Here is a 16,628-nt window from a genome sequence, read left to right on the forward strand (position 1 = left end):
TGTGGTCTGGGTGCATTCTTGATGGCCTCCGTCTTGGAGTCCGTGGGTCTAATCCCTTCCGCCGCAATCCTTCTCCCCAGAAATTCAACCTCTGGCGCCAGGAAAACATACTTGGAGCATTTCAACCTGAGTCCCACTCTGTCCAGTCGCTTGAGAACCTCTTCCAGGTTGTGCAAATGTTCGGTGGTGTTGCGGGCAGTGATCAAGATGTCATCTTGAAACACCACGGTGCGCGGAACCGATTTCAGCAGACTCTCCATGTTCCTCTGGAAGCTGGCCGCCACCAAACGAATCCCAAAGGGGCATCTGTGGTATATGAACAGTCCTCTAGTCCTCTGTGCGTGTTGATGCACATCAGTTCTTTCAAAGGTTCAGCCAGCTCCTGTGACATGTAAGCCGAGGTTAGATCCAGCTTGGTGAACGACTCTCTTCCCGCGCGCCCCCCCCCTGTGCTAGCGTTGCAAACAGATCATCCGCTTTGGGTAGTGGGTACTGGTCCTATCTATAACGGGACTCGGTTGATCGTTACCTTGTAGTTCCCGCAGATTCTGCCCGTCCCATCGCTCGTCAACACCGGAACAATTGGACTGGCCCACTCGTTGAACTCGACTGGCGATATGATCCCCTCTCGTGAAGTCTGTCCAGCTCGATCTCGACTTTCTCTTGCATCATGTATGGAACTGTTCGGGTCTTGTGATGAACGGGTCGTGCATCAGGGATTAGATGGATCTGCACTTCGGCGCCTGTGAGGTTGCCGATGCCTGGCTCGAATAACTACAGGAATTTGTTTAGCATTTGGGCGCATGAGGCGTCATCCTCCGAAGACAGTGCTTTAATGTTGTCCCAGTTTCATCGGATCTTTCCTAGCCAGCTTCTGCCAAACAGCGTTGTGCCATCACATGGTATAATCCATAGTGGTAAATCATGCACAGTTCCATCGTACGATACCTTCACTGCCGCACTGCCAATGACTGGTATGAGCTCTTTGGTGTAAGTGCGCAGCTTGGTATGGATCGGACTTAGTTTTGGCCTTTGTGCCTTGTTGCCCCACAGTTTCTCAAAAACCTTCTGGCTCATAATTGACTGACTCAACCCCGTGTCCAATTCCATGGAAACTGGAATGCCGTTTAATTTGACTTTTAACATTATCGGAGGGCTTTTGGTGGTGAAGGTGTGCATCCCATACACTTCCTCTTCAGCCTCGGGTTGAGTTGCCTCTCTCACTCGTTCAGCGTGATCCGCGCTGGATCAGTCATCTGCCGACTCTGCCATGTGGTGAGTCGCAGCACGTTTGCATATTTGCTGGAGGTGCCCCATTGTTCCACAGCCCTTGCACACGTAGTGCTTGAATCGACATTGATGGGCTCGATGATTACCCCCGCAGCGCCAACACAGTGCTAATGGATTTGCATTCACGCCCCGCAGCGGACTCTGAGTCATCTTAGGTCTGGCCTCTGTGGGCATGTAGGCCCTGCCATGTACAGTTCTGCCTGCTGAAGGCGTTATTTTATGCACAGTACTTGCCGGTGAGTTCCGATGCTGCAATGATATCTGTTTAGTGTTATCATTAGTGGACATAAAAGCCTGAGCTATCGTGATGGCCTTGCTCAGATCTAGGGATTCGGCAGACTGCAGTTTGCGATGAATGACCTCGTGGCCGATTCCAAGCATGAAAAAGTCCCACAACACTTCCCCCAAAAATCCAGCAAATACGCATGGTCCCACAAGGCATCCTAGGTCGGCGACATAGCTCGCCACGTTCTGGCCCTCGGAGCGACGGTGCGTATAAAAGCGATACCTGGCCTTCATGATGCTCTCCTTCGGCTTGAGGTGTTCCCAAAACAGTGTGTACAACTTTTCATATGTCTTGTCCGTTGGTTTCGTCGGTGCTAGCAGATTTTTGATGAGGCCATATATCGTGGACCCGCAAGCAGTGAGGAGAATCGCCCTGTGCTTGATCGCGGTTTCTGCCTTTTCCAGCTCGTTGGCCATGAAGTACTGGTCAAGACGCTCAACAAAGGCTCCCCAATCATCACCCTCAACAAATCTCTCAAGAATACCAATGGCAGCCATAACTGCATGAAAGTTTGTGATCTGTTACTCGCCGCCAATTGTTATGTTTAGAATAACTCCACAAGACTGTATCTTAAGCTCAAACTGTTGTGAACTTGGTCTCTTTATTGTAACACCAGAGTGAGGAGGCAGCATGGTAGACTGCCTTTTATACCTGCTTGCCCAGGGTGTGCAGGTGATCCTTGGGTCTCCCACATGTGTGCCCCCTGGTGGCAAGTCTTACACATTGGTAATGTTTACATATATAACAGGATCCTCTAGGGCAGAGTGATCATAACATGATAGAATTTCACGTTCAGTTTGAGGGTGAGGAACTTGGGTCTGAAACTAGTGTCTTAAACCTAAATAAAGGCAATTACAAAGACAGAGTTGGCTAAAGTGGACTGGGAAAATAGATTAAAAGGTCAGATGGGAGATAAAGCAGTGGCAGACATTGAAGGAGATATTTCATAATTCTCAACAAATCATGTTTGATAAATTTGCTGGAGTTCTTTGAGGATGTAACGAGCAGAGTGGATAAGGGGGAACCAGTTGTGTATTTGGATTTCCAGAAGGCATTCGATAAGGTGCCACATAAAAGGTTACTACACAAGATAAGAGCTCACGGGGTTGGGGGTGATATATTAGCATGGATAGAGGATTGGCTAACTAACAGAAATAGAGTGTCAGGATAAATGGGTCATTTTCAGGTTAGCAAACAGTAACTAGTGGGGTGCCACAGGGATCGTTGCTGGGGTCTGAACTATTTACAATCTATATCAATGACTTGGATGAAGGGACCGAGTGTAATGTAGCCAGGTTTGTTGATGGTACAAAGATAGGTGGGAAAGCAAGTTGTGAGGAGGACACAAAGGGCCCAAGTTTCCACATGATTTGCGCCTGATTTTTAGGAGCAACTGGTGGAGAACGGACTATCTTAGAAATCGCAATTCTCCACATTTTTTTTTCTGCAGTTCTAGTGAGGTAGAACAGTTCTACTTTGGAACAGAATTTTTTCTTCAAAAAGGGGCGTGTCCGGCCACTGACGCCTGATTTCAAAGTTTCCACAGTGAAAACGTACTCCAAACTAAAGTAGAATGGAGCAAGTGAAGATTTTTGTAGAACTGAAAAAACCTGTTTTACACATTAAAAAATCAGGCGCAGGTTACAAATTAGGCGTCCAGAACGAGGTGGGGGGGAAGGGAAGTCATTAAATTCTACAATCAATCCTTATTTATACTTCTACAAATATTATACAAATAAATCCAACCTGAATAAACATTTATAAGCAAAGAAAAGATTAAATAAACCATCTTCCTACCTGTGTGAAAGTGCTTCAGCCATCGTTCGTTGCCGCAGGGGGTGGGGAAGGAAACCGCCGTTTGCCGCCGCGGAGGGGAGGGAGGGGAAGGAGACAGCGGTTTGTTGCCACCGTGGAGGGGAAGGAGACAGCGGTTTGTTGCCGCCGCGGAGGGGAGGGAAGGAGACAGCGGTTTGTTGCCGCCGCGGAGGGGAGGGAGGGGAAGGAGACAGCGGTTTGTTGCCACCGTGGAGGGGAAGGAGACAGCGGTTTGTTGCCGCCGCGGAGGGGAGGGAGGGGAAGGAGACAGCGGTTTGTTGCCGCCGTGGAGGGGAGGAATTGGGAAGGAGACAGCGATTTGTTGCCGTGGAGGGGAGGGAGGGGAAGGAGACAGCGGTTTGTTGCCGTGGAGGGGAGGGAGGGGAAGGAGACAGCGGTTTGTTGCCGTGGAGGGGAGGGAGGGGAAGGAGACAGCGGTTTGTTGCCGTGGAGGGGAGGGAGGGGAAGGAGACAGCGGTTTGTTGCCGTGGAGGGGAGGGAGGGGAAGGAGACAGCGGTTTGTTGCCGCCGCGGAGGGGAGGGAGGGGAAGGAGACAGTGAGAAGGCTGCAAGAAGCCTCAGTGCTTATGTGCTGATGGCAATGTGCTTTTATTAAAAAAATGTTCAAAAATTAAACAGCTACAAAGAACTACAAAAATGGCCGAGTGCCAATGTTTTTTTCACACTGAGCATGCGTGAACGCTCCAACGCGCACGCGCAGCGTTGCCGGCAGGAAAAAACTAATTTAAATAGTACCCGCCCCCTCCCACTTACAGAATCGGCACGAATGTAGGCTCCGCCCCCCTGGGCGCCGCGCCAAACAGACAAGGAGCTGCAAAACGCTCGAGAATAGCGCGTTTTTTTTCTGGCGCCGTTTTAGGCGCGAAAAACGGGCGCCCAGCTCGGAGGGGCGCCCGTTTTTTATCCTGTGGAAACTTGGGCCCAAAGAATCTCCAAAGGGATATAGACAGACTAAGTGAGTGGGCAAACATTTGGCAGATGAAGTATAATGTGGGAAAATGTGAGGTTATCCACTTTGGCAGGAAAAATAAAAAAGGAAATTATTATTTAAATGGAGAGAGATTACAAAATGCTGCACAATAGGGGGACCTAGGGGTCCTTGTGCATGAAACACAAAAAGTTAATATGCAGGTACAGCAAGTAATCAGGAAGGCAAATGGAATGTTGGCCTTTATTACAAGGGGGATAGAGTATAAAAGCAGAGAAGTCCTGTTACAACTGTACAGGGTATTAGTGAGGCCACAGCGTTGGGGGTAATATATTAGCATGGATAGAGGAATGGCTAACTAACAGAAAACAGAGAGTCGGGATAAATGGGTACAGTTTTGGTCTCCTTATTTAAGGAGGGATATATTAGCATTGGAGGTAGTTCAGAGAAGGTTCACTAGGTTAATCCCTGAGATGAAGGGGTTGACTTATGAAGAAAGGTTGAGCAGGTTGGGCCCATACTCATTGGAGTTTAGAAGAATGAGAGGTAATCTTATTGAAACATATAAAATACTGAGGGGGCTCAACAAGGTAAATGCAGAGAGGATGTTTCCACTCATTGAGGTAAACGGGCCGGGCAAGGGAAGGGAAGGGCAGGCGGCTGACTGAGGCGCCAAAGCTGGGCCTGAGGATTAAAAAAAAACAGAGTGATTCTGGACGACTAACACATTCGCGGAACGCGTCTGTGTCATTGTCCGCAGCGTTGTCAGCAGTTGACCTCCCGTGGTTCGGAAATTTCTCTGGTTCGGCACCAGTCAGGTCCCAAGGGTGCCGGATCAGAGAGGTCCAACCTGTATTGGAAAAATGAAGAAACAAAAGATGAGCCCAGAGGAGACCTAAATGACAACAGCAGAACCACTACCAGCACCTGCTGTCCAAGAAAATGGGAGCGGTGTTTATGATTTGAAGTTGTTGCATGGGAACAGGGGTAGGCCATTCAGTTGTGCCATTGATTGGGATCATGTCTGATCTGTATCGTGACTCCATCCACCTGCCTTGGCTCCATACCCTTTTATACCCTTAGCTAACAAAAAACTATCAATCTCAGATTTAAAATGATGAATTGAGCTAGCATCTACTGCTTTTTGTGGCAGAGTTCCACATTTCTACCGCCCTTTGTGTGAAAAAATGTTTCCTAACTTCTCTTCTGAGGGTCTGGCTCTGATTTTAAGGTTATGCCCCATTATCCTAGACTCCTCCACCAGCGGGAAAAAATTCCTTTCAAAATCCTAAAAACCTCAACCAAATCACCCCTAAACCCTCCATATCCCAGGGAATACAAGCCTAGTTTATGTGATATATCTCATAATCTAACCCTTGAGGGCCAGGTAACATTCTGGTGAGTCTGCGGTGCAGTGCTCCAGGTGTCTAACCAAGGCTTTGTATAGCTGTAGCAAAACCTTCCCTTTATATTATTGAACTCCATGTTGAGGCCAGAAGGTTATAAAGTGTCTAATCTAAAGCATTGAGCTTCATTGAGCAGTGTAGGGGGCCAAGGGCAAAGAGTCCGAGTTGGCCGGAGAATTAAAATTGCAAGCGACCAGAAGCTCAGGGTCATGCTTGCAGACTGAACAGAGGTGTTAAGAAAAGCAATCGCCCAATCTGCGTTTGGTCTCCCCAGTTTAGAGGAGACTGCATTGTGAGCAGCAAATGCAGTATACTAAGTTGAAAGAAATGCAAGTAAATCGATGTTTCACCTGGAAGGAGTGTTTGAGGCCATGGACGGTGGAAAGGGAGGAGATGAAAGGGCAGGTGTTGCATCTCCTGCACTTGCCTGGGGTAAGGGGAGTGGACGATGGAAGACTGGACCAGAGTGTCATGGAGGAATGCTGAAAGGGGAGGGGGAAGATGTGTTTGGTGGTGGCCTCGTGCTGGGGGTGGCGGGAAATCAGGGAGGATGATCCGTTAAATGTGACGGCAGATGGGGTGGAAGGTGAGGATAAGGGGGGACCCTATCGTGGCCCTGGGAAGGAATGAGGTCAAAAATGCAGGAAATGGGACTGACACGGTTGAGGGCCCTGTCAACCACAGTGGAGGGGAATACTCGGTTGAGGAAAAAGGAAAATATATCTGAAGCACTTGTGTGGAAGGTGGCATTGCCAGAGCACATGTGATAGAGAAACTGGGAGAATGGAATATAGTCTTTGCAGGAAGCAGGGTGGGAGGATGTGTAATCAAGATAGCTGAGGGAGTAGGTGGTAAACAGCCTATCCCCAGGATGGTAGACATTGATAAACCGCCTAACTCCAGAATGGAGACAGAGAAGTCGAGGAAGGGTAGGGAAGAGTCGGAGATGGACCACGTGAAGGCAAGGGAGGAGTGGAAATTGAAAGCAAAATTTATGAAATTTTCCAGGAGTGGGAATTCCTGTTGTGTTTAGGGTCCTCCGGTTATGTTTGTTTGTTCTGTTATTTTCTTTCCACACAGGAGACAAGACGAGAATCGGAACGGTATTATCAAGAGAGGTAAGGGCTATTCTGTGACGCACACTGTGAGCAAGCTCAGCAAGGACCCTCTGATGCTGGGTAAAGAAAAATAGTTTTCACTTTGTGTTCAAAGTTATGCACGCATGTCTAACAGGTGTCATAAATGCCCCATTACCAATCAGAATTATAATTGTGCAGATCTGCAGTGAGTAAATGCATCATTTATCTCTTTCTCTCTTCTCCCTCCCCTCGCGCGCTCTCTTCACTCTGCGTGGAGATTGCAATAGGAATAAAGCAGGCAGCTAAAACAAGTCAGAAGCCCGTCAGGATCATGAACCAAAAGAATGGTAGTTCAGGGCCACCGCAAAAAAGGCAGTCAGAGCAAACTGCTGAAAGAGTGAAGACATGGGAAGCGAGAGGGACTTGGTGCAGGGTCACATGGGGAGTGCCTCCCTGGTTGAACTTTGAGACTGGAAATGGTCAGAATGTCTGTTGACACCATGTCAGCCAAGGAATTGGAGGCGGGGCAGGACTTATGGCAGACAACGTATTTTACAGCCAGCAAAGTCTATTTATAGAGTCTGTAGCAATCAAAACTCATGGCCAAAACTGCAGCAACTTCTCCTGATTAAAAATGCAGTGATTTTTCCAGTAAAAAGCAGTGAGTGAAGGATAGCTACTTACATGTGTTTGTAAAATCAATCGCAGTCACTGATGGAGCAATTACCCTATCATCCATTCTGGCTGAGAATAGTGTATATTCTCAGAAATGGTGGGGGGAAATAAAATGAAAATAAATCAAACTATCCTTTGCTGAGGGAGGATCTTTCCCTGACTGGCACGGACTTTAGATAATCAGAAAGAACACAGGCAGCCAACCCCTGCCGGCATCATTTAGGTCAAATTAAATGGATTTAAATTTAGGGAAGTTGACAAACATTAAACAAAGCACTCCCAGGAAACCATCAGTACCAGTGAATCATAGAATCATAGAAATTTACAGCACGGAAGAAAGCCATTTCAGCCCATCATGTCCGTACCGGCCAACAAAGAGCTACCCAGTCTAATCCTACTTTCCAGCTCTTGCTCCGTAGCCTTGTAGGTTATGACATATCCAAGTACTTTTTAAATGTGGGAAGGGTTTCTGCCTCTACCACCCTTTCAGCAGCTAAAGGGATCAAGGGGTATGGAGAGAAAGCAGGAATGGGGTACTAAAGTTGCATGATCAGCCATGATCATATTGAAGGGTGTTGCAGGCTCGAAGGGCCGAATGGCCTACTCCTGCACCTATTTTCTATGTTACTATTATCAACCATATGGCCAATTTTTGTATCATCTGCAAACTTTTTTAACTTTTGGATCCAACATGCCACTTTTCCTTGGATCCAGTGGGCTTTTACTTTTATGACTGGTTTGCCATGTGGGACCTTGTCAAAAGCCTGGACAAACCAGATCCCAGGAATCAAAGGACAGAAGTGAACACATTCACCATGTCACAAATTTAAATTTCAAAATTGCAAATTCACTATTTTTCTTCATCATCATCATCATCATCATCATAGGCAGTCCCTCAAAATCGAGGAAGACTTGCTTCCACTCTAAAAGTGAGTTCTCAGGCGACTGACCAGTCCAATACGGGAATTACAGTCTCTGTCACAGGTGGGACAGAGAGTGGTTGAAGGAAAGGCTGGGCGGGGAGTCTGGTTTGCCGCATGCTCCTTCCGCTGCCTGCGCTTGATTTCTGCATGCTCTCGGCGATGAGACTCGAGGTGCTCAGCGTCCTCCCAGATGCACTTCCTCCACTTAGGGCGGTCTTTGGCCAGAGACTCCCAGGTGTCGGTGGGGATGTTGCATTTTATCAAGGCGGCTTTGAGGGTGTCCTTGAAACATTTCCTCTGCCCACCTGGGGCTCGCTTGCCGTGTAAGAGTTTCTAGTAGAGCGCTTGCTTTGGGAGTCTTGTGTCAGGCATATGAACAGTGTGGCCCGCCCAACGGAGCTGGTCGAGTGAGGTCAGTGCTTTGCTGCTGGGGATGTTAGCCTGATCGAGGACGCATTACGTAGGTGCGTCTCCTCCCAGGGGATTTGCACGATCTTGCGGAGACATCGTTGGTGGTATTTCTCCAGCAATTTGAAGTGTCTACTGTATATGGTCCACGTCTCTGAGCCATACAGGACGTGGACCATATACACTACAGTGAGTTGTCAACTGGATGTTTACCCTTGCCTCTAAGTTCTGCATTACTTGGTCTCCAAAATAAGTAGCACCATTGCCTACTTACCTTTGTGAGCTCCCAGTCTTCAGCTCAGGTGACATTGCTGCAGACCTTTTAATCCTTTGAGGTAAGCTTATTTTAACTTAATGTATTTAAATTAAAAATGTAATTTTGTTTTGCAGCTCCCCCGGTCCTTCAATGTCCCGCTCCTGCCACCATCAGCATAACCCCAATCCACACCTGTCATCATCGGCTTCCTCCCATTCTCGCTCGTCCACTATTGGCATTCAAAAGCCCCATCTCACCCGCCATCTGCCTCTCCCCACGCCTTCTCAGCCGCTCCCCAGCCTGCTTCCTACCCCCTCCGGGCTCGGGACTCGGCCCTCAACTGGTTTGTTAGCCACTCCCACCAATTTCTTTTTGGGGCCTCGTTTCACCAGCTCCCGTCCCACAAACCCCATGCCTCCGTACTCCCCTCCCCGTCCCAATGCACCCTCTTCAGGGGGTTCCCAGCCACATTTAATCTATTTATAGCAGTGTAAGCAGGGAGAGGATGGGAGGGGGAATGGGGGGGGCGGGGGAGGGGGATTCAAGGGTGAAAGAGTTTATGAATAAATGATTTAAAAGAAACAAACAGAAATGCTACACCAGCTTTTTAGTCATGCTGGGTGAGGTGGGGGTGGGGGAAGGAATGGGGATGAGGCAGGAGCTGGGGAGGGAAGGGGTTGAGTTGAGGCAGGGAATTGAAAGGCGATGAGAGGCAGGGGAGGCAATACGGAATTGTGGGGGAGGGCAGGGTGTTGCGATAGGGAACTAGGAGAGAGTTTGGGAGCAAGGCGACAGGAGAGTGAGAAGGGGGAATATAGGTTGGTGGGAATATAGATGTGGAGCAATGAAGTTAAAGCTCCATCCTATTTGCATTGTATTCTGGTGCCCTCTTTCCCAAGCCACATTGTCCTTATCTCCCCACCACCACCACTACCAAAAAGCAAACAGATCAACCACCCATGCCCTTAGCCACAACACTAACTCTCCTCCTGCAACCATTGCTGTTCACCCTCACTCTCCTCCCTGTGACTCCCAGGACTCCCACTCTTCACCCTCTGGCTCCTATGACCCCGTCCCCTCTCCCTCGTATCCTGTAATCCATTTTCTTGCTCTCTAGTGCTCCCCCCTTCCCCCCCCCCCCTGGCTAAATGCACCAGCTGTGAGCTGTCTGCACATTAGTTACATCTCTCCTTTCATTCGCCATCTGCTTTTGACCCAAAGGTTACTTTGTGACCCACCACCACAAAGCAAGCCTATGGCTTCCGCCAGGCTCTTCCTGTGAGCTGCTGGCATATGGCCCTCACTGGTGCTCAAAACCGCTACCTGAAAAGCTTCCCATGGCCATCTGCACTTTCCTTCCCTGCCCCTCTCCTGCCTCTGGAAAATGCCGTCAGCTGTTCTATCCTCACCGAGCCATGCCACACCACTGTCTCTCACCTGAAACGAAAAATGGAAAAGAAGAGAAAGGCAAAGAGAGAGAAGCAGAAACACAAAAAGATGATGTGAGGTGAGAGAAACCATATACTCCTACTTTTTGTGAACCAGCCTTGATCACAAAAACCAATTCAGTCTGATACCGAAGTATGAGCACGGGTGACAGTGCCTTGTTCACTAATACCTCTGATCCTTTCACAGTGGGTTACGGCATGTATGGAAAATGGCTCCCAAATTTTAGTTGGGATGACAAATCTTTTAATATTATTTGGACATGGTATAAAGAGGGAGGAGTCACAGGGGCTTGCGATTCCAGCCTTGAAACCTAAGGATTTATCAAAAATATTGCACCAATCAATGAAGTATTGCATTTTGGTTAAAAGAATGTGCATCCGAAGTACAAATCAGAAGGAACCAGAGGTGATGCATCAACTTCAGTATTGTGGGGCAACTTAAAACAAACCAATGCTGGAATAGTTGACAAGTGAATGAGAGGACAAGGTTACGCACAGGTCAGCTGGAGTATGATATTCAATTCTGAGCATCAAGCTACAACACACATACACTCGGGACCGCGCAAGAGCTTGTGGACTGGACATTTCTCTCTGTTAAAAGAATGATTTTATCTATTCAGATTAAGATCACACACACGGCGTCTCCTAGACATAACAGGCGATGAAAATGAACCACCTCCCAAAGGTGACGTGGAAGATTGGAGTTACCAATTCACCTTGTGCAATTTTTTTTTCTTGAGTGGGGCACTGAGATTGTCTGTGATTTTAATAGTGGCAATTGCAGTTCTTAAACCAGAGATTTGTAGTTTTCGTTTCCTGATTAAAGGGCAGTCTTTAAAACACTGGGGGAAATGCTGCTGGTGGCCAAATGACTGGTTTTGACCCAGATAATTTTAGGTTACATATAAACCTATGAACAATGATGGAAAGGCAAAGAGCAGCCAGCCCAACCAGTCCACCTCACACAACTGTGACACCACTTATACTGAAACATTCTACACTCCACCCCATCTGAAACCATGTGACCTCCTGGGAGAGGCAAAAAACAGATAAACACCCAGGCCAATTTAGGGAGAAAAAATCTGGGAAAATTCCTCTCCGACCCATCCAGGCGATCAAAACTAGTCCAGGAGATCACCCTAGCCGTATTCTATTCCCTGCAGTACTTACCATTATATCTGCGCCATCCAACAAAAGGCCATCCAGGTTAATCCCAATTACCAGCTCTAGGTCTGTAACCCTGCAGGTTACTGCACTTTAAGTGCCCATCCAACCATCTCTTAAAAGTGGTGAGGGTTTCTGCATCTACCACTCTTCCAGGCAGCGAGTTCCAGATCCCCACAGCCCTCTGTGTAAAGAAGCCCCCCCCTCAAATCCCCTCTAAACCTTCCACCAACCACCTTAAAACTATGCCCATCGTAATAGACCCCTCCACTAATGGGAATAGACTCTTACTATCCACTATGTCCAGGCCCCTCAATATTTTGTACACCTCAATGAGGTCTCCTCTCAACCTCCTCTGTTCCAATGAGAACAAACTCAGCCTATCCAATCTGTCCTCATAACTAAGATTCTCCATTCCAGGCAGCATCCTAGTAAATCTCCTCTGCACCCTCTCTAGTGCAATCACGTCCTTCCTATAATACGGGGACCAGAACTGCACGCAGTACTCCAGGTGTGGCCTAACCAAAGTATTATACAATTTAAGCATAACCTCCCTGATCTTATATTCTATGCCTCGGCCAATAAAGGCAAGCATTCCGTATGCCACCTTATTGACCTGGCCTGCTACTTTCAGGGATCTGTGGACAAGTACTCCAAAGTCCATTTGTTCATCTACACTATTAAGTGGCCGACCGCTTAATGTGTATACCCTTTCCTTATTGGCTCTCCCAAAGTGTATCACCTCACACTTATCTGAATTAAATTCCATTTGACACTGCTCTGCCCACCTGACCAGTAGATTGATATCCTGCAGCCCATGACTTTCCTCTTCATTATTAACCACACAGCCAATTTTAGAGTCATCTGCAAACTTCTTAATCATACTCCCTATATTCAAATTTAAATCGTTGATGTATACCACAAAAAGCAAGGGACCCAGTACTGAGCCCTGCGGAACCCCACTGGAAACATCCTTCCAGTCACAAAAACATCCATCAATCACCACCCTTTGCTCCAAGCCAATTTTGGATCCAACTTGCCACTTTGCCCTGTATCCCATGGGCTTTAACCTTCATGACCAGTCTACTATGTGGGACCTTATCAAAAGCTTTACCAAAGTTCATATATACTACATTGTACGCACTACCCTCATTGACCTTCTTGTTTACCTCCTCAAAAAATTCAATCAGGTTAGTCAAACACAATCTTCCCTTAACAAATCCGTGCTGACTGTCTCTAATTAATCCTTGCCTTTCCAATTGCAGATTTATCCTGTCTTTCAGGACTTTTTTCAATAATTTTCCCACCACTGAGGTTAGGCTGACAGGCCTGTAATTACACAGCTGATCCCTTTTTCCCTTCTTAAACAAGGGTATTACATTAGCAGTCTTCCAATCCTCTGGCACCATGCCCAGATCCAAAGAGGACTGGAAAATGATGGTCAAGGCCTCTGCTATTTCCTCTTTTACTTTGTTCAAAAGCCTGGGATGCATTTCATCCGGGCCTGGGGACTTATCTACTTTCAAAGCTGCGAAACCCCTTAATACTTTCTATATTTATTTCATCCAGAATATCACACGCCTCCTCGATAGCAATATCTGCATTGCCCCTTTCCTTTGTGAAAACAGTATGGAAGTAGTCTCATCTTGTAACGTTCCTACTTGGAATGAGTTTGGAGCGTCCTGGCTCAGTTACTCGGGGATATTTGCTCATACCACTTGTGAAACTTGGTGTTAAATGTATGTACCTGATTGGGATTTGTTTTTATCTGATTAGCTGGTTAATCCTGTTGGTAACCATGTAACCACCATCACCTCGTGGTCAAGTGCACCATGTGATGCTGCACCTCCCAATTATTCAGCACTAAAGACAGCTCTTGTGTGGAATGGAAATGCCTCGTTGATGCAGCACAGAATGCTGTTAAGTTAGGATTCGGACAGAGTAGAGGGAATTGTTCTCATGTCTTGGATGTCCCAGATACTGACCAAAGAATGCTTTCAATTCCTAGCATTCATCTTTATATTGATGTCCACAAAACAGTTACTCCAAATTGTTCTGACCACCATGACGACTGTTTTAGCAATAGATATTCTTCCCAAATACTCAATGGCAAAAGGAGAAAATGTTCTTACATAGGTTGAACAGGACAATAAGCAACCACTATTTTCATAAACCACTTTAGAAATATCTGAATAAAAAGGTTACTGTATCATAATCATAATGAATCCGTACTTTCATCAGCATACCAGTTTTAAACTATCAGTCTTTAGGTGGGTGAGATTGCAGTTTAAGCATCTTTATCTATTGGGTGATTTTTTTTTTTGGTCTCCGCAGGTACCAAGATTGGAACAACGACCCTGGGCAGGAGGTGGAAGTAATTTTTTCTTTGTCTTTGGCAAATCAACATCTGTGGAGGAATGTAGGTGGAAAACACAAGGAGCAGAAGGAGCCTCACACCAAGTCACACATGGTCGAGGCATCCAGGGCTGTGTGGGAGGTTTGCACTGAGTTCAACAAGCTGACCCCTGACTAGAGGCTGTACAGTGTCAGGCCATGGGAGGGAGGGGGGTTGCACAGTGATATAACAGCTATTTTACGGCACAAGGAAGGGATATTGGTTCAACAGTACAGTCCAAATCGACTCTTTTTCAAGTAACCTTAAAATGTTTGAGCAGATATCATAGTGAACTATAACAAATTTCTCACAACGTTCCATTCCCAGCACACCAAGAAGCGGAGAGTACAAACACCGTGTGCTGCAGTATTTTAACTGGCCCTCGGTTTCCATGGATATAATACAATATTTTAAGACTTGTGACCAGTTGGTAAACCGGGAGATCCAGCCAAAGCGTGGTTACAGTTTCTACCCACTATTAATGTTCCATTTAAAAGGGTGGACATTAATATAGTGGGGCCCCTGTCTGTTAACTACGGGAAAAGGTACACCCTGAACATGGTGGTTTATGCCTCCAGATATCCAGATGCAGTAGCGGTCGCATCAGTTGAAGCAGATATAGTTGCTTGTGCCATGCTAGTAATGTTTACCCGGGTTAGGTTTCCAGAAGAAATTCTATAGGGTACAGATTTTGTGACCCATTGTTTGCACAACTGCGGAAGCAATGCCAAGTCAAACGGCTCCTGCTACCCCATACCACCATACCATCCTCGGCCAAAGGGCTGATGGAAAGTTATAATGGGAAATTGAAGCGCATACTACACACGTACACAGAGTAGAACTTCACTGACCGCGATGAACTGTTGCCATAAGTCATGTTTGAATATAGAGAAATGGCATAGAAATCAGCAGGCTAGTCGCTACTATACAGGCGGGTGAGTACGTGGGCCGGCACTGTTGAACAAAGAGGCTTGGTGAGGGAAATGCCTTGGCAAGGAAATAAATATGGCAGAGTGTGTGATTAAGGTTAGAGATGATTTGATCACATTAGCAGAAGATATCCAACAAATAAGTAATACAAAGTACCAGAACTTCGTCCTTTTGTATCACGATGCTGGTACGCGAGAGTAACAGGACAGAGTGCTCGTGCTACTGCCGGCGAAACAACAATGGCTACAGGTCCACTGGGAAGGTCCATTGCAGTGGTAGACAGTAAACTGTATTATGTAGTTGATATGCCATCTTGGCAGCATATGTTTTGGGGTTAACATGTTAAATCTCACCATGACTGCTAGGCAACTACTGTGACACTGAAGTTTTTGTTATTTTTTTTTGATCTAAAGATCAATTTGTTGCCTTGTTTTCAAGATCAGATTGGTTCATAGATTTAATGAGCATTCGTTCCTTTGATTGATCAAGATTTCATATGTTCCTTTATGAAAGTCCAGAACCAATTAACAAAATTCTGTCTAAACCTGTATGCTCAGGAATGTGCAGTCAGGTTATATCTCGCATTAGATAGACATTCCGTATATTCATCAATTTACCTTGGGAAATCCCTTCTGTTTTGTTGGGAAGTGTCCATACGAGGGTGTTTTTTGGGGAGAGGGTGTGGGGGAAAACTTATTTAAATGTAAGATGTTGCACCCATGAACTACCATATGTATTTGAAAGATAGAAGTTAAAAGTAGGAGCTTTAAAACAGCAAGGGTGTCTTTCAAAGCCAGTTATCTGAACAGCTCTGGAGATCTCATCAGTAGACCCTACCTGAGGAAGAAGCAGGATGATGAGAGGCTGAATTCAGCACGCACTATCACGGAATTTCTTTATCAGACTCTTGAACTAAATTGAAATCCGTTCTTACTAAGGATAAATGACCATAACTGCGTTTTTCTGTGTGTATTCTTACTATAAATATATATATTGTACTTTTAGTTTCTGCTGATTATTGTGCTTCACATTGCTGTTTATTGGAAAATAAAGTTCTTGGTTGCTTTAGTCTGTAAAGCTGTAGTCTGCACGGTAATATCTACTGTTTGAGGAAACATGTTCGCAGGTTACTACCAGTGGGATTCACTCAGTCACCCAACCTGCTGAGACACCAGCGAGTTCACAAGTGACTGCATGGGTTGGATTCTGCTGTTGTTGCTGCTGTTATTCACATCCCAACTGAATTGTGTTCATTCTGTTAGATGGTGTTTGTTTCTGCTGATGTTAATGACACTTTAACTAGGCTGGAGTTTAATGTTTTGATATTTCAAACAACAATGTCGATATTTGATGTCTCCAAGATAAGAGGGGACTAATTGATGTCCTGTTACTGACTGCTCCATTTTTGATCGGAGCCCAGGAGCAGTGAGAGAGCCGGGCCCAGGAGAGGCGAGGGCCCAGGGGCAGCATGAGCCAGTCCACACTGCGATCTATAGATCAGAGGAGTACATGTGCACACTAGGTCCGTGCAGCAGAGCTGGTCTCTAGTTCTTCTTGGTTAACCCTAGCCACTGGATCAAGACCTAACTCTCTCAAACCCGTGC

General features: G+C 46.4%; 1 protein-coding gene and 1 long non-coding RNA gene across 4 annotated transcripts in view; both read left to right on the top strand.

The window, feature by feature from the left end:
- The window catches only part of LOC139228731 (scaffold attachment factor B2-like), a 94,822-nt gene extending 85,211 nt beyond the window's left edge, over positions 1-9,611 (top strand). For 2 of the 3 annotated variants that reach the window (XM_070860032.1, XM_070860033.1), the window contains 2 exons: positions 6,827-6,864; positions 9,222-9,611. In XM_070860032.1, coding sequence (XP_070716133.1) covers positions 6,827-6,864; positions 9,222-9,573 — 390 coding nt within the window. In that variant the 3' untranslated portion in view covers positions 9,574-9,611. The remainder of the gene's footprint in view (positions 1-6,826; positions 6,865-9,221) is intronic. The other variant, XM_070860034.1, reaches the window with a different exon arrangement.
- A 172-nt stretch (positions 9,612-9,783) lies between these two features.
- On the top strand, positions 9,784-16,101 carry LOC139229237 (uncharacterized). The gene is made up of 2 exons (XR_011587693.1): positions 9,784-10,594; positions 14,034-16,101. It is a non-coding gene; the product is annotated as an uncharacterized lncRNA (long non-coding RNA).
- Positions 16,102-16,628: the final 527 nt, after the last annotated feature.

This window comes from Pristiophorus japonicus, chromosome 18 (genome assembly GCF_044704955.1).
Source record: "Pristiophorus japonicus isolate sPriJap1 chromosome 18, sPriJap1.hap1, whole genome shotgun sequence".
NCBI lineage: Eukaryota > Metazoa > Chordata > Chondrichthyes > Pristiophoridae > Pristiophorus > Pristiophorus japonicus.